Source organism: Conger conger, chromosome 9 (genome assembly GCF_963514075.1).
Source record: "Conger conger chromosome 9, fConCon1.1, whole genome shotgun sequence".
Classification (NCBI taxonomy): Eukaryota; Metazoa; Chordata; class Actinopteri; order Anguilliformes; family Congridae; genus Conger; species Conger conger.
In genome coordinates, this window is record NC_083768.1 from 6,792,068 (window position 1) to 6,812,971 (window position 20,904).

Here is a 20,904-nt window from a genome sequence, read left to right on the forward strand (position 1 = left end):
CAGCAGTAGGAGTTAGAGAGCTGTGATGGAATATAGAACGCTGTGACAGTAGATGGAATGCTACGTGATAGAAGGTAGAATGCTGTGACGTGAGACAGAATGTTGTGATAGAAGATGGAATGTTGAGATAGAAGATAGGGTACTGTGATATGAAACAGGATGTTTTGGAATGGAAGGTAGCATGCGTGGTGATCGTGGATGGAATTCTGTGATTTGGGAAAATTTGGAGAGAGCACCATGCTCATCTACACTGTCTTGTGGAGGATGTGACAGCACAGGCCATTTGGCCTGCTGGAAAATTGGGATAAGACATAACGATGATTTAAAAAAGCAAATTTGACCATTGTACTCAACCATGATTTTAGATCATTACATTAACAAAAGCAGCCGTGCCAGATTAGAGTATAACAGGCATACTACAGGTATGGATAGATTTTGGGTGATTTTTGAGGGGGTTTGAATGAACTTTTTGGGAGACCTTTGAGGGAATTTTGCTTTCATCAAAAATTTTGGGGAATTTGTGAGAAATATTTTGATGTGATTTTCTTCTTTTTGGTGGGGAGGCTTGTGGGCTATGTTTGGGGAATATTTGGAGAATATTTGTGGGTGACATTGTGAAGCATTTAGGAGCAATTTCTGAGGTTTTTTTATTGGGGGTGGGGGCGGGGGTATGTGTGGGTGGGGGCACAGGCAGGTCCTGCAGGACTGTATGTCCCCATATGAACCAGCTGCACATTCCTCCCCCAGCCCTGACTGGACTGCCAAGCTACGCTAACCGGATAGCACCCCTTCACCTCCCCCCTCACCGCCCCAATCCCACCACTGCCCCCTCACCACCCTGTTACCCCCCACCCACATCACCCCTGCCCCCCTCTCAGACCTCACCCACCCCATAGGCCTATTTTTAGCCAGTATCAGAGCCCTGCAAAACTTAATATGGGAAAGGTATCCTGGATATCTCCCGCTCTCATACACCTTCTCTCGTTCTCTCTCGTCACCTCCCACCTTATCCCTCGCTCCCCGGGCCACACCCCCCCACCCCCCCAACCCCACCCTCTGTACCCCCCCTCCCTCTCAGTTCTCTCCAACTTTTTTGGGTTGGCCCGCACCCCTGCCCGGGCTGGGTGCCCCGGCCCACCCCCTCTCTCCCCCTGCTAGCGGCTTTGTTAAATAAAGGGGGACTCAGCACTAGGTCTGGTTCTTCCCTGGCTGCGAGGACCTTACTCTGCTGTGCATTCTCAATAGTGAGGCGACATGAAGTGGGGCTGGCTGCTTTTGGGGGTCCTGCTCTCCTGCGGGGGGCTGGGCTGGGGAGAGAAGGGACTCGATTTCCCCGAATATGACGGAAAGGACCGGGTCCACGACCTCCACGCCAAGAACTTCAAGTCGGTGATGAGGCAGTACGACGTTATGGTCATCTACTACCATGAGCACGTGGGAGCCAGCAAGGCCGCTCAAAAGCAGTTTGAGATGGAGGAGCTTGCCCTGGAGGTGGGTGCGACGATGGGGACACTGTGCCGGAGGAGGTGGTGGGGAGATGGGGACACTGTGCAGTAGGAGGTGAATTGGCAGATAGGGACGCTGTGCAGGAGGAGGTTGGGAGGCGAGGACACTGCTGAGAGGAGGTGGGGGTTCTATGGAGGGGAGGTGGGTGGAGACACTGGGTCACATTTAGTGTTAGGCTGGGCACACTGTACAGGGGGAGGTGTGGGTGGGATACTCAGGTGCACTGAAGCCACAGGGTCTTGAGCACTGACGGGGCTCATACAGGTGCCTGCTTTTTAAAGAGCTGAGAAAGCATGTGAGTGAGAGAGAGAGGAGGGAGGAGAGAGAGGAAGGGGGAGACAGAAAGAGAGAGAAGGGGGGGGTAGAGTCAGTTGGGGAATTGACAGGGGAAGGGGCACTTTCACTGCTCTGTGACCTGAGATCAGTGACTTTTCCTTGACTGACCCCAGATTGGATGTGTGACCCGTGTGTGAGACTGGTGTGTGTGATTCATTTCCTGTTTTATTTTATGTTTTGGTGCTCTGATGGGATTTCTTGAACAGCTGTGTTGGCAGTTACACGGCTCATATTGTTTCATACACAATCCCTTTTTACAGTCGAGACATTGGCTGAGGCAATTCATATTAAGCACTGTGATCGAGGCGACAACACCACTGCTCTTCTGCGAGAAGCAAACGTAAAACCTTGGAGTTACAACCCAGTTTCCACTTCATTATACATCAGCGGTTCCCAAACCTGTTCCTGGAGATCTACCTCCTTGTAGGTTTACCATCCAACCCTAACAAAGCACACCCCATTCAACAGCTAGAGATTTCGTGATGACGGTTGAAATCATAATCTACAGGACGGTAGTTCAGGGTTCGGAACCACTGCTATGCCACCTGTGCTGGCCTGGTTATGCAAGGTAGCTGTGCCGGATCGCTTTTGCGAGGTAGTTGTGGTAGATGTGTTCAGGAACAGGTCCCTGTTCAGGAATGTCGGGGAGTAGCAATGCCAGGGTGGCATGTGTTAGCGTAGGAGCATGGGTCAGTTATGTTGGGGCAGCTATGTTGGGTAACTGTGTTTTGGAGGTTATCCCTTGATTACGTCCGAAGACCCATCGCTATCACACACGCACACACAGACACACACACCACCTGCTGCCCCACGGCCCCTATGTTTTAACAAACAAGGGCTCGAGCCGAATCAATCGCCATCCGCATTTACGCAGCGGCGTCAGATGGCAGGTAGCGCGATGGGAGGCCTGTAAGTGAGACCGTCTATTTCAGGCCCCGCCGCTCACAGCACAGCGGCGCAGCATCAGCATACATGGACTCTTCCTCCGTCCGGATTTTGAGCTGAGAAGACGGGAATTCTTTTTTTAACGGAGGCCGGAAATAGAGCCCGGGGGCCCCCCTGCGGTGTGTGGCGCGCGGCTCGACAGGGCCCACCGACGGGAGCCTGGGGAAGAAATTAGGGGGCTTTCAGGAGGCATTCCGGAAGCACAAACTTGAATAGCGCTGTGCGTCCACCCCCCCCCCACCTCACACTTTCTGAACTCTACACACCCGATAACCAGCCCCTTACCACCCAAAAACATTTTTTAAAAAACATAAAATAGGAAACACCATACACCCCCATATCCCCCCTGCACACTACACCCCCATACCTGAGGTATCACTAATATCACTGCTGCCCCAAACAGCCAAACCCAATACCCCCACAGCTCCCATGGCTAACCCCACATACCCTATACCTTGTCCACCAATGGGGCGAGTTGTGGCGCAATGTTTTTTCTGTATCTCCTGCTGGTTCATACTGTGTTGTGTAGTTGTGCAGTAGCCTATTCTACAGAATATGACGTTTGCACTGTCAAAAAGCAGATAAATATCCCAGGTGGAAATTCTGACTTGGTTCTAGCCTGGTTGTAAGCTGGTCGAGCTGGCTACAAGATGGTTGGAAAAGGCAACCATGCAGACAAACCATGTCCAGCTCGTGGCCCAGCTTCGTACAGACAACAGACCGTCGTCAAATTGCAGACTGGTAGCTTACATTTCCTCCAGGGATCCCATTTATATCTCACTACATTACCCCGCAGTCAAATTGGTTCGGCAGTGGTTCATTTTACTTTACGTTAATTTAATGAACCGCACTGCCGAACTTCGGTGACAAAAGTATATTACCTACTATTCTTACTCAGAGTTGCCAACTTTCAGCGCTAGCTTGCCGTGAAATTCTCCCCTCCGAAGTAAATCGCATTTCATTTTCCTGAGGTGAACTGGCCTTCATGTGAAATCACAAGGCCATGAGAACGTGAGTCTCACATCAAAAGTGCAAGTGCATGCTATTTAGCTATTTGGCTAGCAAGCTAGGTTAAAAGAAAAAGTGTTAATTAAGCAACCAGAAATAAACAACACCAATACAGCTATAAATAGTGGGTTGGTCGGTGCTATCGAAATGTTAGTTAAGCTAATGGGCCGTAGAAAGCCTAGCCAGCTAGCAATCCCATGTATAACAAATGGACACACACTAGCTACGTAACTTGTTAAAAATAATGTTCATATGGCTTGTAACTATGTTTTCTGCCAGCTTCAGAGATGTATGTGACGGGGAGAGTGAAGATCGTCACACTAGCTAAATACAAAATGTGATGTAGGCCTACTAAATATACCACCTTTAATTGCCCGCTAGCAGGCTAGCCTTAGCTATTGTAAAGGAAGTCAGAGAAGGACGTCAGGCAGCTATTTAAATGTGATCATCTGTTCAGTTTGCTGGTTCGCTCGCTGGCTAACTACTCTCAGAATCAGAGTGAAATGTGAACATAAAGACGCACACTGTCTGAATTGTAAACATGGATTTTCGCATGACTAGCTTACAGTATCACCTGCAAGCAATGCATTATTTCATAGCTACCGTTTGCCAGCTAAACGAAAACGATGACGGGCAGACTTCCAATAGTGAACCTGACTCAGCGTCTAGATTGGCTGCAGGTAATGTTAAGCAAACAACTTTAGGTTTCAAGTAAACAGCACTGCGTGCATCTAAAATAAAAGTGCAAACCTGTTGGATTTCATCAAATGGCTGACAAATTATCTTTGTCATAAACAGGGGTTAGAAGCAGTACTACAGCTAGCATTGAATTTCAAGAAATACAGTACTTAATATTTAATGAACCGGTTTAAATTTTAAACTAATGTATGGCCAAGTTCAACTAATGGAAAACAATTACCCAGTTAATGTTTTGAATGGGTTGACAGCCTTAGAATCAATATTTTATGAGTAGGGCACTTGAAGAAAGCTGCTTGTGCCTTAGTCTGCTGTTTGATTGACCAGTCTGTAACTGAGATTCTACTGTAAATATTGTGCATTTAGCCCATGGAGCCCTTTGAAGCAGAAGGATTGTAAATTCAATTCCCAGCCATCATAACGGCTGAGGATCCTTGAATAGATAGGATGCCCAGGTTTCCATGGTGATATCCGTGATTAATTTAGGACTGTGAGCTCTTTGGATTTTTGACAAAATTTGTAACGAAAATTAGGACCTCCAATATGAATCCAGTCCAGCATTATATGCGGGGGGACATCACAGACATTCCAAAGGCATTCCATGTCCTCATGCATCACAGTGACATCACCACTGACAGTAGCATACTTGAGGTGCTGATGCAGTATATTTCAGAGGCAGGGAAAAGTGCCATCTCATCATATATAAGATCCTCAAAAAAAAAGTAAACTGAGCATTTTTGTGCTGACGTCACAATCACCACTGGTAAATGACAGTGATAGAGTTTTTCGAATATTGTCTGAGAATTTTGAAAACAATAAAAAGCATTAAGAAAAACAAACAAACATTCCGATAAACATACTCTTCAAAGCGTTAAGCATTCTTACTTCATGTGGCTCTGGTAGATAGGCTATTTAACTGATTATTCATCCATCCTTTCTGTCTTATAGCAAGCAGTGTGCTCACTTATTTATGTTTCCCTCATTCAATCCCCTCAATTGATTGAATTGATTAACAATTTCGAATCTAATTTTGTCATTCCTATCCAAAATGTCCTATTGTTCAGCCTACATGGCAAACGTCATGGGATGGGGTTACATTACATTACATTACATTATTGGCATTTGGCAGACGCTCTTATCCAGAACGATGTACAGTTGATTAGATTAACCGGAGACAATCCTCCCCTGGAGCAGCTACTGCCTGAATATGGGCCTTGCTCAAGGGCCCAACGGCTGTGCGGATGTTATTGTGGCTACACCGGGATTAGAACCACCGATCTTCCGTATCCCAGTCATTTACCTTAACCACTACGCTACAGGCCACCCTACAGGTTGATGTAAAGGTTGCAGATGTGCTGATGGTTTACCTTTAAGCAAAGTACTGCCTGAATATGTTCTGTATCCAGCTGTCGGATGGATGCATAAAGATACATTTCAGGATAACAGGGCCTTTTAGCTTAACTGCTAACCATGTTACAGGCAGCTTAAATCTCCCAATTCCTAAAGACATGCAGAGTTTGACCTGAAACTTTCGCCCAGAGTATAATGACATTAACTAGTTTCCAGTTTGAGTTCTTATATTTAGACAGTTTATGCCTAATTCTCTGTGTTTGTTTGCCTATGTAATCTTTCAAATGTGTGACTGCATTTCTGAATGACTGGTTATAATGTGAGCAGATGGGGTGTGTATGGGGTGCAGTTTGTGTGGGTTTTTGGGTGTGAGGTTATGGGGGCGCTACATGACGTCTGTCAGCAGATCCTCTCAGTAATCCCGCCACCTTGCCAAAATAGTTTCGGGTCAGTTTATGCCACAGGGCACTAAATTTACCCTCTGTCTGCAGCCAGAGTCTGCACAGCTGAGCCCATTCAGCAAAGAGCTGCTTCTGCCTCCGCTGTCGGTCCCATGCGCTCAAACTGCGCCTCACACTGAGGGCCCTCTGCTGGAGAAAGTCTGTCATTGCAGTGCTGTCTGGTCCCGAAAAAAAAAAAAAAACAACAGCCCGGAAACTCTGCTCCAGAGAGTCACAGGTCCTGCTGGTTTTTGTTTTCACCTTAAACATCAGCAGCACCCAATTCAGACCCATGTAATCAGTGAGGTAGCTGTGTATTCAACTGCTCTAGTCTATTAATTAAGTGCATTACATTACATTACGTTAATGGCATTTGGCAGACGCTCTTATCCAGAGCGACATACAGTTGATTACACTAAGGGCCCAACGGCTGTGTGGATCTTATTGTGGCTATACCGGGGATTGAACCACTTCCCTTGCGGGCCCCAGTCATGTACCTTAACCACTATGTTGCAGGCTGACAAAGTAGCAAGTAGCAAGAGAAAACCAGCGGTATCTGTGACTCTCCAGGACCACGGTTGCAGACCCTGATTTGAGAGCTTGGGCTGCCATTCCACAAATTCACTACTCAAGGCTCAGACTTTTTTTTTAAGCTTATCTGTGCAAAATATCTGAGACATTACATTATTGGCATTTGGCAGACACTCTTATCTAGAGTGACATACAGTTGATTAGACTAAGCAGGAGACAATCCTCCCCTGGAGCAATGCAGGGTTAAGGGCCTTGCTCAAGGGCCCAACAGCTGTGCGGATCATATTGTGGCTACACCGGGATTAGAACCACCAACCTTGCATGTCCCAGTCATTTACCTTAACCACTACACTACAGGCTGCTACAGGCCGACTGGGAGGGAGGAGCAGAGAGGTCAGAGGCATATATTGGTAGATCTCCACTTCCAGCAAAGACCTATGGAGTGAGAGTTATGTGTGTGATAGAACACTTCCTGTTGAGGTCTGTGGAATGAAGCACTTCCTGCTTGGTTGTGTGGGACAGAACACTTCCTGTTGTGTGGGATACGGCACTTCCTGCTTGGGTGTGTAAAATAGAGCACTTCCTGTTGGCGTGTGGGGAATACAGCACTTCCTGTTAGAGCATTTCCTGCTCAGCTGTGTGTGTGGTAGAGCACTTCCTGTTGATGTGTGTGGTGTGGAATAGAGCACTTCCTGTTGATGTGTGTGGTGTGGAATAGAGCATTTCCTGTTGATGTGTGTGGTGTGGGATAGAGCACTTCCTGTTGGTGTGTGTGGTGTGTGATAGAGCACTTCCTGTTGATGTGTGCAGTGTGTGATAGAGCACTTCCTGTTGGTGTGTGTGGTGTGGAATACAGCACTTCCTGATGAGGTATGAACTCCAATGCAAATCCACCTCTCTGGCTGTGTTTCCAGACAGCCCTGGCAACAGCAGGCTGAACGCCCCAACAAACTCAGATTTTCTATGATACCCCAGTTCTAAAGTTGTCAAAGCAAAAAGCGGGTATATGTGTATATGGTTATATGGTTAACAGTAAAAAATATATTATTTTGTAGCAGTGATAGTCTTTGTTAGTACTCGGTAGTTTTCACATTTCAGCAAGCCTGATGTGTCAGATGTTGATTGAAACGACAATTTACAATGCATTCATAAATGCATTGCTAGCCAGAAAAAAACCTGCTTCAACTGGGCATCCATTATTTTTGTTTAGAGCAGTTGAACGCTTGACATGTGGTAATTACGACTTCCGAACTCGGAAGTGGGAGTTTCTGTAGAGCAAATGAACGCAGCGTGAGAACCAGAATCAGGCCAGTCTGAACTCTACCCCTTGACCATACACACTCTGACCTTCCTCCACTCACTGTGTGCAGCTGTGTGTTTATGTGTGTGTGTGTGTGTGTGTGTATGTGTGTGTATGTGTGTGTGTGTGTGTATGTGTGTGTATGTGTGTATGTGTGTATGTGTGTGTGTGTGTGTGTGTGTGTGTGTATGTGTGTATGTGTGTGTGTGTGTGTGTGTGTGTTTATCAACTAAATTTCCTACCCCTATCATTTTTGGTTCATATTATTTGACATATACTGTATAAAGCTGATTTCTAAGAAAACTACTTTTGCATGCAATATATGGTACATTCACCCTGTAGGGTGTAAAATAGTCACTGGCTGTCCTGTAAACATCCAGGTATGTGCAGCTCAATGACAAACTAATAACCAAAATAAAATCATTTGCTGACAGTGACATATTTTTTCTTCCTTTTGCGCCACTATTTTAAGGGTTCATTTTGGTAAACCCATTGTTTGATCTATGTCTCTGACTGTATTCATCTTCTTATTATTGTTGTTATTTATTGTTTTTAATCCTTTATTTAGCCCGAGGCAGTTTCTGTTTTTCAAGAGAACACTCTGGGAAAAATGAGAGAGGAAACAGTTAAGGGCCTTCTTCATTTGGGGACCCGACTTCATTTCTCCAGATGCAAGTGAGACATTTGATTACAAGTCTAAAATTGTGGAGTTTATTTTCGGGCTGATAAGTGAAGGCATTGAACCCCCAATGCAGTTACACACCCCCAACTCTGTCCAAGGTGTGTCAGGGCTGTGTTTGAGCATTTCTGGCATTTCCATCACAATCCTGGAGAGGCATTTTTGGCTTCGGTGATTTCAAGCTAAACTTTTCAAGAAAGTACAAAAGCGAACCTTTCCAGCTAGTGAAGACCTAAGCATGCCCCTACAGTACCCCCCCAAAAATAAAACACCAGAACCCCCCCCCCCCCCCCCCCCATGGTCTGCGAATTCATGTTAATAATAATACATAAACTGTTATAGTCATGTTCTTTAAGTCAATGTTATCGGTTCCAGTTATCTGTACCTTATTATTATCATTATTATGCTTCTTCTTCTTATTTATAAGGTGTTATTTGTTATATATTACATGCTCTATATATGCACTTTGTTCTCCCAACAATAAGTGGGGTGACATTGGCTCCGGCAGTAAGAGCAGTCGTCTGGCTGTCGTCTGACACCTAACCCCCAAATGCTCCCGACGAGCTGGTTGGTGCCTTGCATGGCAGCCAATTGCCGTTGGTGTGTGAGTGTGTATGAATGGGGGAATGAGAAGCATCAATTGTACAGCTCTTTGGATAAAGGCGCTATATAAATGCCAACCATTTACCGTTTACCAATAAAGCACCATTGATAGATAGAACTGATTTAAGATGGAGAGAGAGGAGAGAGTGAGAGCCTGGGGGAGAGAGAGGAGACAGCGAATGACACTGGGGCGGAGAGCGAAGACAGCGAGATGGATGGAGAGAGGCTGACAGAGACTGGAGGAGAGAAGGAGAGGGATGGGAGGGAGAGAGAGAGCGCTTATGTCAGCTCTTGGATCGAATGTCCCTGCTCCCTCCAGCCACGTCCCCGTGGCCTGCCAGCCAGAACTCGCCTCTGCTGTTGACTCATGGCTTCTTGGCTTCTGGAAGATTCCTTATATAGTGGTGTCCCAAGCAGCCCCAGGCCTTTAGTGGAGTTAGCCCCAGATCTGTTTAGCAGACGGACCGCGGGCAGAGCGGAGCGCTTTGGACCCCAGAGCCCCGCTCGTATTAATACCCCTCACTGACAAATATGGGCACTGATTGGGGTGCAGGAGTAGGGAACCCGTGGATATCAACACGGAGACATTTTGCTAGGACAGGCTGAACAGAGAGTGAGGCCAATAGAGCACTTCCATGGCTGTCTGAACTGACAAAATACAGACACAAACTACTGACGCAGATCAGTAACAGACAGATTACTGACACTGACGGACAGGTTACCACAGGGCAGTGATTCAGATTGCTGACATATTTTGAGCTATTGCACACATTGCTGACACATACAGAACAATGACTGACATATTACTGACACATACAAAACAGTGATAGATTACTGACAGATATAGAACAACGAGACAGATTTCTGACCTACAGAACAATGACAAGCATATTACTGACACATACAGAACAATGAGTCGGTGAGTCAGATTACTGACATATTTTGAACAATGTCAGAAATTACTGATGCATACAGAACATTGACAGCCAGATTACTGTTGTTGTCTATTGCCGCATCATTCCCAAATCGTTTTGACAATGTTATCTGTTTTGTAGAATACAATGGGCTATGTCTAGCATCCATGTCTATAATTTATTGGTTACAGTAGTACTTGTTCATGTGGTATTTCATCATCATGTCGACCTGCCATTTTGTCTGCCTTATCGATCATGCAATTTCCTAATCAGGAGGTCTGGGCTTCTCACTATATGCTTTACACTGTCTGTATTTAAACCAAGACAAACCATCCTTGTAGTACCCACTGCATCTCTGGCAGCAGCATGATGGTTTGAGGCTCGTTTGGTTTTATTTCACATTATGTTATTTTGTCTCAAACATTGAAATGGGGGACTACATATAAAACGTGCTGTAATTACTACATGGTGAAACCAAAAAGTATAAAAATACCCTTTAATAAAAGCACTGACAAGGTGACCCCAAACTTTTGAATGGTAGTGTAGATTTGCGTAAGAATTTGCTGATTACTGAACGCACATTTGAACTTTATTTTTACCATAAATTCTGCAATATAGTCCTAATGTTTTTAGAAATTAAACTTAACCCCATCCACGCTGTTGAGTCGTCGACGTCCCAAATTATTGTTGCGTTCATATTTATGAGATAATAAAAACTGCAACATAATAAAACTGCAAGCCGGTGTTGCCCAATTGTTCAAAAGAACAGCAATTTAGATTCCCACCTGGTTATGACGCCACAACTGTTTTCTGACTGACGTTGAAGTTTATTAATTCAGCCATTTTAAAGAAAATTTGCCGGGACTGCAGCTTGAACTTTGTATTGAAATGCATTTCAGTACCGAACAAATGTAAAACGTCTTGTACATAAGCTTCTTGTACAGGGTCTCCTTCCCTTCCAAGAAGGTATAATGTGTCATATTCAGGTGACAGACAGTTTAGGAATATTGTTGCGTTCACATAGCAGAATGAATATACAGATGTGCGTAATTACAGGATTTGGACTTGCTATAGATGAACCTGTAATTGCACTGGCTAACTGGGCTAACGGGGCTCTGCTTATGTTACATTACGTTATTGGCATTTGGCAGACGCTCTTATCCAGAGCGATGTACAGTTGATTAGACAAGGAGACAATCCTCCCCTGGAGCAATGCAGGGTTAAGGGCCTTGCTCAAGGGCCCAACGGCTGTGCAGATCTTATTGTGGCTACACCGGGATTAGAACCACCGACCTTGCATGTCCCAGTCATTTACCTTAACCACTATGCTACAGGCCGCCCTGTTAACCTGATTTTGAAATAAAGTTCAATTTTAAATGTGTTGCAGGTTGATTAGAAAGCATTTGGGTGAGTCATTATTTTTGGAGTGCTTTTTGGACACTTTGGGCATGCTTTATAAAAACATACTCTGATATATGTGAACAAAACACAAGTGAAGGTTAATTGTCATTACATTTAATTACATATACATTTTTTTTCTAATTGAATTCATTGTCTGGACAAAAAATGCAATTGTTTTGTATTAATTTGAAGACCTGTTGATATCTTATAACAATATTTTGTACACAAGTTGACATCAGATTTATGCACAAATATAAAGTAGTTCTGGGTTGGTCCTTGCCTTAGAAATTGAGATATTTAGTCCTAGACTATAAAACCAAGGTGTTTTGTAATGTTTTTGTTTTTTAGTGTTGTATGTTTTGTCTTTTGTAGAACCTTTATGTAAATGTTCGGAATGATGCAAGCCTCTTCATTAATTCAAGTCTTCAACCATGTGTCTGCAGTAAATAGTTTTTGAGATATTGACATTTTTATAGGACTAGTACAAAATTGGTTGAAATTGCCCTCTAGGTCAAAGTGTTTTTATTCCTACACTGACTTATGCACTTGCAGAAAGACACTCACACTGGTACAGAGATTATATGTAACTGTCCACTTGAGCTGAAAGACATAATTCACTTCTTTCATCATAGTATATTTCCATTTTTCCATAGATGGCACACAAGCTGTTCTGAAAGCTATTAACCCATTTGTTTATCTTTTATTTGTTATACCGGTTTACCTTGTGTTTCACAAGTGCAGTGTGTATAATTAGACCTGGTTGGATGCTGGTGACGCTATATTTAAGTGTCAGATTTTATCAGTTAGTTCATGGAGAAGACTTGAGCCGGCAATTTGTAAAAGAACGCAAGCAGCGTTGTAACTGTAACCAGCAATAAATTGGCCTGTTTTTTGGAAATGTGAGCTGGTTTAGCCCACCATTTCCTGTACTAAGTAAGAGCACTAGGCATTGCCATACACTGCCTGTACTTTGTGACAGCTGTAGGTGTTGGTATACACTGTACTTAGTGAGAGCTCTAGGTGTAGCCCTACACTGTACTAAGAGAGAGCTCTATGTGTAGGCTTATACTGCCTGTACTCTGGGAGACTACATAGATGCTCACAATGCTTTGATTCTGACAGATGTTCTATAGCACAACATCTTATAATAGCTCTTGGGTGGACGAGAAAGGAAATGCGAGAAACCATCTGTGTGGATAAGAATAGGTGGCAGACTGGTTGGTATGATGAGTTCTGCAATATATCACCTCACCTTTTCCAATACATACAAGCCTTGTTAATGAAATCGTGGTCCTACATGGCAGGATTTCAAGTTCACTGCACAACATCAATGCTGAGAAATTCTTTCTTTTTTGCCCTTGAAAATAAATAATCCACCAGCTTCCTTGTTTGACCTCCATTCTTATACAGTCAAATTAAAACGTGATAAAAATGCTTAAACAAAACATTCCAAGGCACTCTTTGTGTCTAAAAAGCTCATGCTGAACATAACAAAAAACATGTGTTTCGGCCAAAAAAGCATTCATCATGGGGCTAGGTACAAAGAGTGCCTTGGAATTTTTGGTTTATATGTGTTGCCTTGGGGTCTTATGGTGAATTATGTTTTTTCCAAAGAGCACCTTCATTCATTAAACATTCTTTAGAAGTCGACCTAAATCCCGCAGGCTTCTCCACTCTTGTTGATTTGTGATAAAAATGTACTTTGAAACCAGGAAACCTTCAACCAAAGACTGAGGGCTAATATAAGAGAACTAATTTAGCCCTCCAAAGTGTATAATTCAGCAGAGTTTGTGGCACATTGTGTTCTGACAGATGTTTTGTGGTTTCAGATATTTTGAATTCCAACTGTATATTTCATATACAGTTGTTAATTTAACAGTAGGCGATGCGTTTTTAGCAGTAGGAATATTTATTCATGTATTACATGCATCAGACATTGCCAACTGATATGATCTGCTATCAGACTATGATGGTAGGCCAGTGAAAGCAGACTCCAGGTCTGAACAGGATGAGACGACTGGTTCAGGTCACTTGAAAGGAACCGGAAAGTCAACTGCCACTGCTACCTCAGTGTCCTGTTTTTGGGTTGTCAAATGACAAGTGGGGAGAGGAATACATGGACTGGATCACTTAGTATTCAAAATGTATTTGATTGCCATTGATTTTGTGAAATTGTTTTTACTTACCAAAGGTGTAGGCTAAACCCCTGTTTGCCTGCATGTGTGAATGTGTGTGGATATTAGTGTGTTTGTGTGTGTATTTGTGTGTGTGAGTGTGTGTGCACGTGTCTGCACAGGTGTGTAAGTGTGCCAGTGCCTGTGTGCATGTGTGTGTGCCGTGTACGTCGTGTGTGTATGTGTGTGTTTGTGAGTCTGTTTGTGTGTATCAGTGTGTACTAGTATGTGTAGTGTGTGTGTATGGGGGCGACATGGCTCAGGCAGTAAGAGCAGTTGTCTGGCATTCGGAGGGTTGCCGGTTCGATCCCCTGCCCGGGCTGTGGAAGTGTCCCTGAGCAAGATGCCTAACCCTGAAATGCTCCTGACGAGCTGGTTGGTGCCTTGCATGGCAGCCAATCGCCATCGGTGTGTGAGTGTGTGTATGAATGGGTGAATGAGAAGCATCAATTGTACAGCGCTTTGGATAAAGGCGCTATATAAATGCCAACCATTTACCATTTGTGTGTGTGTGTGTGTGTGTGTGTGTGTGTGTGTGTGTGTGTGTGTGTGTGTGTGTGCTTTCTCACAGCTGTCTCTGCATTATCTCGGCCCAGTTGGCACACCCTCTGTGCCAGCCTGGATGCCGCCTAGCCATTGGCCAGTAGAGCTGTCTGTCACAGGCTCTGGTTTCATACAGATTTAGAAAGTGCAGGAGCAGCTTTCTCCACACATTTATGGAGCTGAAGCTACTACTCTGTGCCAATGCACCACACACACACACTTTCACACTTGCACACACACACTCACACTCACACTCTCTCACACACACATGCACTCACACTCACTGACACTCTGACACACACACACACACATGCACAAGCACACTTACGCACACACGCACACACGCACACACTATTATACACACACACACAAGCACACGCTATTATACACGCACATGTACAAGCACACGTTCACACACAGACACACATGCACTAACACATGTATACATACACAAGCACACACTATTATACACACGTGCACACACAGACACACGTGAACTAGCACACGTACACATACACAAGCACAAACTATTGTACACACATGTACACAAAAACACGCATGCACACACACATGCACAAACACACACATACATTTGCACATGTACACATACACACTCACACACAGACACACACACACACTACTGTACACACAAAAACACACACACACACACACACACACACTGCTGTACCGACCCTCACACACATAAGCCTTTTCTTTGTTGGGCTGATAATGGACGCCTTTGTTTGGATATTGTGATGTGACAGGAACCTATGTGAGCTCTGGCCATTGTGATGTGAATTCTCACTGAATTCTGGACACCTCTGAGACCGTAGTGTTAGTCTCTCCGGTGACCCCGATGAGCACACGCAGTCTTAAGCTGAACAGCAATATGACTCTTTGGGAGCAATGATCTGGACATTGAGACTGATGAGAGAGATCTGGGTGGGAGAGAGACCGGGACAGAAAACAAATATCGCAACAGGTAAACAGACACAGGCAGGTAAGCGATAGACAGCCAAGTAAGGCCTATGCAGGCAGGTACGGTAAGTGTGGTCATTTAACACTTCTAAATCTGTTCCGATCTGTCTTTTTATGCTGCAGTTTGCCGCTCAAGTCCTGGAAGATCACGATGAAGAAGAGATTGGCTTTGGTCTCGTTGATGAAAAGAAGGACTTCATTGTGGCCAAGAAACTGGGTAACCCTCTACTGCCCCCTTGCTGCAGAAACTACATACTGCAGATCTTCTGCTCACCAGTTCATCACCCAGGCTCCCTGATTTTGCCTTGACACAGTTAAGACTTTTGTGCTGTTGTGCTCGTACATTGACTGACATGATTAACCCGTTGAAGAGCAGGTTTTTTTTTTGCATAGGATCCCTGCCAGTGAGCAGGAATTTTAGCACTATTGTTGTGCTGTAGATATGTATTAATGCATGATATCTGTTATCCATCCGTTGTTTATGTGTGTGGAGAGGGCTTTATAAGAAATAGGATATATTTCCATATAAGAAATAGGATTTATTTCTGTAGAAAGACACAGATGTACGTGCAATATTTATAATATTTATAATAACTTCTTGTTGTCCTCTGGAAGTTTGGTTCCTGGAGACCCAGGGGCCCTGGTGGAAGGCCTGAGAATCAAGTGCAGTACAGGGCAGGCTTCTAGTCCTAATAAGGATATCCCCCACCCTCCAGCAGTCAAGTTTGAACTGGGAGAGAACCATTCATAAATCAAGGCACATTCCATTGGTGACAAATTGTGAAAGACCAGGTGCACCAAACACCCCCAGTACACCTGCCATGTGTTCAAATAAATAGCAGTGTGTTAAAAAAAAAAGTGAATAAAGTGCAAATATTTTTAATAGCTTTTAGTTCATCCTACCCTGCTTATCCTGAACAGGGTTACAGGGGGGGGGGGGGCTGGAGCCTATCCCATCATACATTGGGTAAAAGGCAGGAATACACCCTGGACAGGTTACCAGTCCATTGCTGGGCACACACACCATTCACACCCATGGGCAATTTAGAATCACGGGTGAACGTGCAAACTCCACACAGAGAGGCCCCGGCCGACCAGGATTCAAACCCAGGACCTCCTTAGCTGTGAGGCAGCAGTGCTACCCACTGCACCATCCATACCACTAGCAATATTTCAAATATGGTGGAAACATTACACATTCAATTCCAAATCAAAGCATTAGCAAATTTGAAGTCTGTGTTGTTCTTTAACAGGAAGCAAAGAAAAGGAATATTCATCTGTTTAAAAAAAGGCAGTCGGCATTTTTCTCTTCAAACTCTCTTCAAACTGTATAAACTGAAGAATTTTTTCAAGATTTAACTTCACTTTAAATTATTGCACTAATATTGCATAACCATTGTTTTCGATAACTGCTGCGCATCTGCATTGCATAGAGTCAACCAACTTCTGGCACCTAGAAACAGGTATTTCAGCCCATGATGAACAAACTACATTTCCCAGTTCCTGTGAATTTTTGGGGTTTGCTTCAGAAACTGCATTTTAAATGTCACCCCACAAGTTTTCAATGGGGTTGAGGTCGGGGGATTGAGGTGGCCACTCCATTACCTCAATCCTTTTTGTCTGGAACCAAGATGTTGCTCGCTTACTGGTGTTTGCGGTTGTTATCTTGTTGCCCATTTCAGGGCATTTCCTCTTGGGCACACGGCGACATAATCTCTTCAAGTATTTCGATGTATTCAAACTGATCCATGATCCTTGGTATACGAACCCAACACCATAGTATTAAAAACATCCCCATACCATGATTTTGCACCACCATGCATGCACTGTCTTCACAGTGTACTGTAGCTTGAATTCAGTACCCGGGGGTCGATGACCACTAGACCCAAAATTAACAATTTCACTCTCATTAGTCCACAGAATGTTTCTCCTTGGGCCAATCGATGTGTCCCGTGGCAAATTTTAACCAATTCTGCACATGCCCTTTTTTCAACAATGGTGCTTTAGGGGGGTTTCTTACTGATAGCTTAGCTTCTATCAAACGTCATCTGACTGCAACAGCTCTTACAGGTAATTGTAGATCATCTTTGATCTTTCTGGAGCTGATGAATGGCTGAATCTTTGCCAGTCTGACTATTCTTTGATCCGTTTTAACAGTAGTTGCTCGTTTTCTTCTGCTTGTTTCTGGTTTCTGTTGCCATTTTAAAGCATTTGAGATCATATTTTGCTGAGCATCCTATAATTTGCTACACTTCTTTATATGTTTTCCCCTCTCTAATCAAGGTTTTAATCAAATGACGTTGTTCCTCCGCACAATGTTTGGACTGGCCCATTTTACTTCGCAATTCAGAAGGAAATATATTTTATAACAATGTGTGAAACATTTGCCACCCTTCTTCCTTAGTAAAGGACAATTAATGACAATTAATGACAGAATTAATTCATTATCTAATTAAACTCCACACTGCTATTATTTTGAACATGCGCCTTTCAGTTAATGAGTCAATTACTCAGAACAAGCGGTGTGCATGTCATGACTACACTACTACATCTACAAGTAAAGTATTTGCCATGCAGAAATATCACTACGACTAATAACAGTGATTCATCAGGTTACTGATGTTGTACTGCTATTTTCTTGAACACTTGAACAACTGTATGCACACATATAGTGAGGTCCATAATTATTTGGACAGTGGTACAATTTATGCTCTTTTTGGATCTGTTCTCCAGCGCATTTGATTTGAAGTGAGGTTAAACAGCAGACACCTGTCACCTTTAATTTGAGAGTATTGACATCCATATCTGTGTAGGAATAGCATCCCTTTTTAGGGGACCAAAGTAATTGGACAGTTGCCTTCTCAGGTATTACTGATTAGTCAGGTATTGCTTCCTTAGTGCAGGTTTAAAAATATATCAAATCCAATGTGCTGGAGTACAGAGCCAAAAGAACATCAATTTTTACCACTGTCCAGTGGACCTCGCTGTAGTGTGTCTCTTCTGCGCGTGTGACCCCATTGACCTCCGTGTACTGCCTCCGCGCCCCAACAGATCTAGACGAGGTGGACAACGTCTACATCTTCACTGAGGATGAGGTGTATGAGTACGATGGGGAGCTGGCAGCGGACACGCTGGTGGAGTTCATCTACGACGTGAGTGAGAGAGACGGAAAGACCTGCCCGATCAAAATCGAACCTCTATCTACTTATCCCTTTCTAAGTACTATCTACTCCTCAAAATCTCCCAATTCATTACTATCTACTCCTACTCCACACCCACTGTATTTGACATAAACCCAACATTCGCTCTACTTTATTCAGACATCCCGCCCATAAATTATGCAACCTGGAGGGGGATTCCCCCGTACTTTTCAGTTGCTTAATTTGCAACTGTTTGTATAATTTGCGACAGGATAATGCAAATCTCTAAACCTCGCTTCTGCCTGTGGTGCAGATTGCTGATTTGCGGGAGATCTCTGTCCACTCATGGGGTATCATGGGGAGCAGGTGACAAATTCTGGGAGACTCCCAGACCTTTTTCGGGAGAGGTGGGATGTCTGTTTATTTAACGCTGTATTTCAGACAACATCAACTCCACATTCACTGTGATCTACATCAGTGGTCTTCAGTCCTGGTCCAGGAGAGCCGTGGGGCCTGTTGCTTTGTTTTTGTCCTCATATCAGCAACAACTTCACACTTAAGAAACTTTGGGGGGTATGGTGTACCACCTAACCAGATTTCACCTAGTAAAACCTTGAACCCCTTCCAAAACTGGAACATTGACTGAAGTACAGACAACTGTTCTGGGTTTTATTCTGTGAATTTATCCAGCTAACTCAGTACTCCTGAGTTAATTACCCTGCTTGTGCGGTTAGTTCACTTTGTAATCGACTGCTTTAATTGCTCTATTATGTAAGTTCTGGGTAACGACAAAAACCACCAGACCCTGCGCCTCTCTTACCTCTCACTAATATTCCTGTGATACTTTTCCCAACGATGATAGGGTCACACTTTGCAATAAGCGTACATAAATTGGTATTAACTAATGTATTTATTAACATTAATGTTTTTAAACATGAATGAATGAATGTATGAACACATTAATTAAGCATGAGAGTAACTTTTCATTTGTTCAGGTATTTGTTAACTACTAACTAATGTATTAGTTGCATGAATATTTATACATTAGCAAAGCATAGGTTAAACTCATAATTACATTACATAAGTACATTAACTTTTTTTTTTACTCATTCCAGTATGAATTGGCATGAACTAATGTAGTTGTTAACATGAAAAAATTATGTTAACAAATGTATAAACAAAAAGAAAACAACAACTACATTAGTTAATGACAATTAATTCGACCTTATTGTAAAGGGTAACTGATGATAGGTTCTTTATGTTCTTACAATTGTTCATATGACTGTGTTATTATACATAAATATGTGACTTTCACTCTGCCTTCCTTTCTGTAGGTTCTAGAAGACGCGGTGGAGTTTATCGAAAATGAACGTGAGCTGAGATATTTTGAAGACATCGAAGAGGACATCAAACTGATTGGCTACTTCAAGAATGAAAAATCTGAACGTATGTATGTGGAACTAGAAAAATAGAAACAAAATCAAAAGAAACAAAGAGAAACTCAACTGAAGAAGATTCTTGTATTTCTCAATTGTTTTGTGAGTGGTGTCTTGGTGTGATGAATATTGTGTAGAAATATTCAGTATCAGTTTTAGTAACAGTGTGTAAGCAAAGTGTGAGCCCAGGGTGTTCATTACAGTGCGTAAAATGATGAGCGAATTAGGTACAATATGTAGAAGTATTATTGCTAGAGGAGGAGTGCATTGATTACACGGTGCGTCAGATTACAGTGTGTGAAAGGACAAGTGCGTTGGTTACAGTGTGTAAAAGGATGAGTATGTTGGTTACAGTGTCGGCCATTTTCTTTTGCAGATTTTGATGAATATGAGGACGCAGCCGAGGAGTTCCATCCTGCCATCAGGTTCTTTGCCACCTTTAATGGAAAGGTATGAAACATTCCTTCATCCAATCTGGCTTCTGCATCCTCCAATCAGGGGTGAGTCTAGCTTCTGTGTCCTCCAATCAAGTGAGAGAATGGCCACTGCATCCTCCAATCAGGAGAGAGTCTAGCCTCTGCATCATCCTATCAGGGGAGAATCTGGCCTCTGCATCCTCCAATCAGGGGAGAGTCTGGCCTCTGCATCCTCCAATCAGGGGAGAAACTGACCATTGCATCCTCCAATCAGGGGAGTGTCTGGCCTCTGCATCCTCCAATCAGGGGAGAGTCTGTCCTCTGCATCCTCCTATCAGGGGAGAGTCTAGCCTCTGCATCCCTTGATCAGGGGAGGGACTGACAACAGCATCCTCCAATCAGGGGAGAGTCTGGCCTGTACCTCCTCCAATCAGGGGAGAGTCTGGCCTGTACGTCCTCTAATCAGGGGAGTGTCTAGCCTCTGTTGTTGTTTTTTGTTCGAATTTTT

The 20,904-nt window shown here is 43.7% G+C and overlaps 1 protein-coding gene across 1 annotated transcript in view; it reads left to right on the forward strand.

Annotated features, from left to right (window-relative positions):
* The first annotated feature begins 1,175 nt into the window (after window positions 1-1,175).
* The window catches only part of casq1a (calsequestrin 1a), a 24,893-nt gene continuing 5,164 nt past the window's right edge, over window positions 1,176-20,904 (forward strand). Inside the window, exons 1-5 of the mRNA XM_061253750.1 lie at window positions 1,176-1,491; window positions 15,528-15,621; window positions 18,456-18,556; window positions 19,879-19,990; window positions 20,357-20,430. Coding sequence (XP_061109734.1) covers window positions 1,255-1,491; window positions 15,528-15,621; window positions 18,456-18,556; window positions 19,879-19,990; window positions 20,357-20,430 — 618 coding nt within the window. The 5' untranslated portion in view covers window positions 1,176-1,254. The remainder of the gene's footprint in view (window positions 1,492-15,527; window positions 15,622-18,455; window positions 18,557-19,878; window positions 19,991-20,356; window positions 20,431-20,904) is intronic.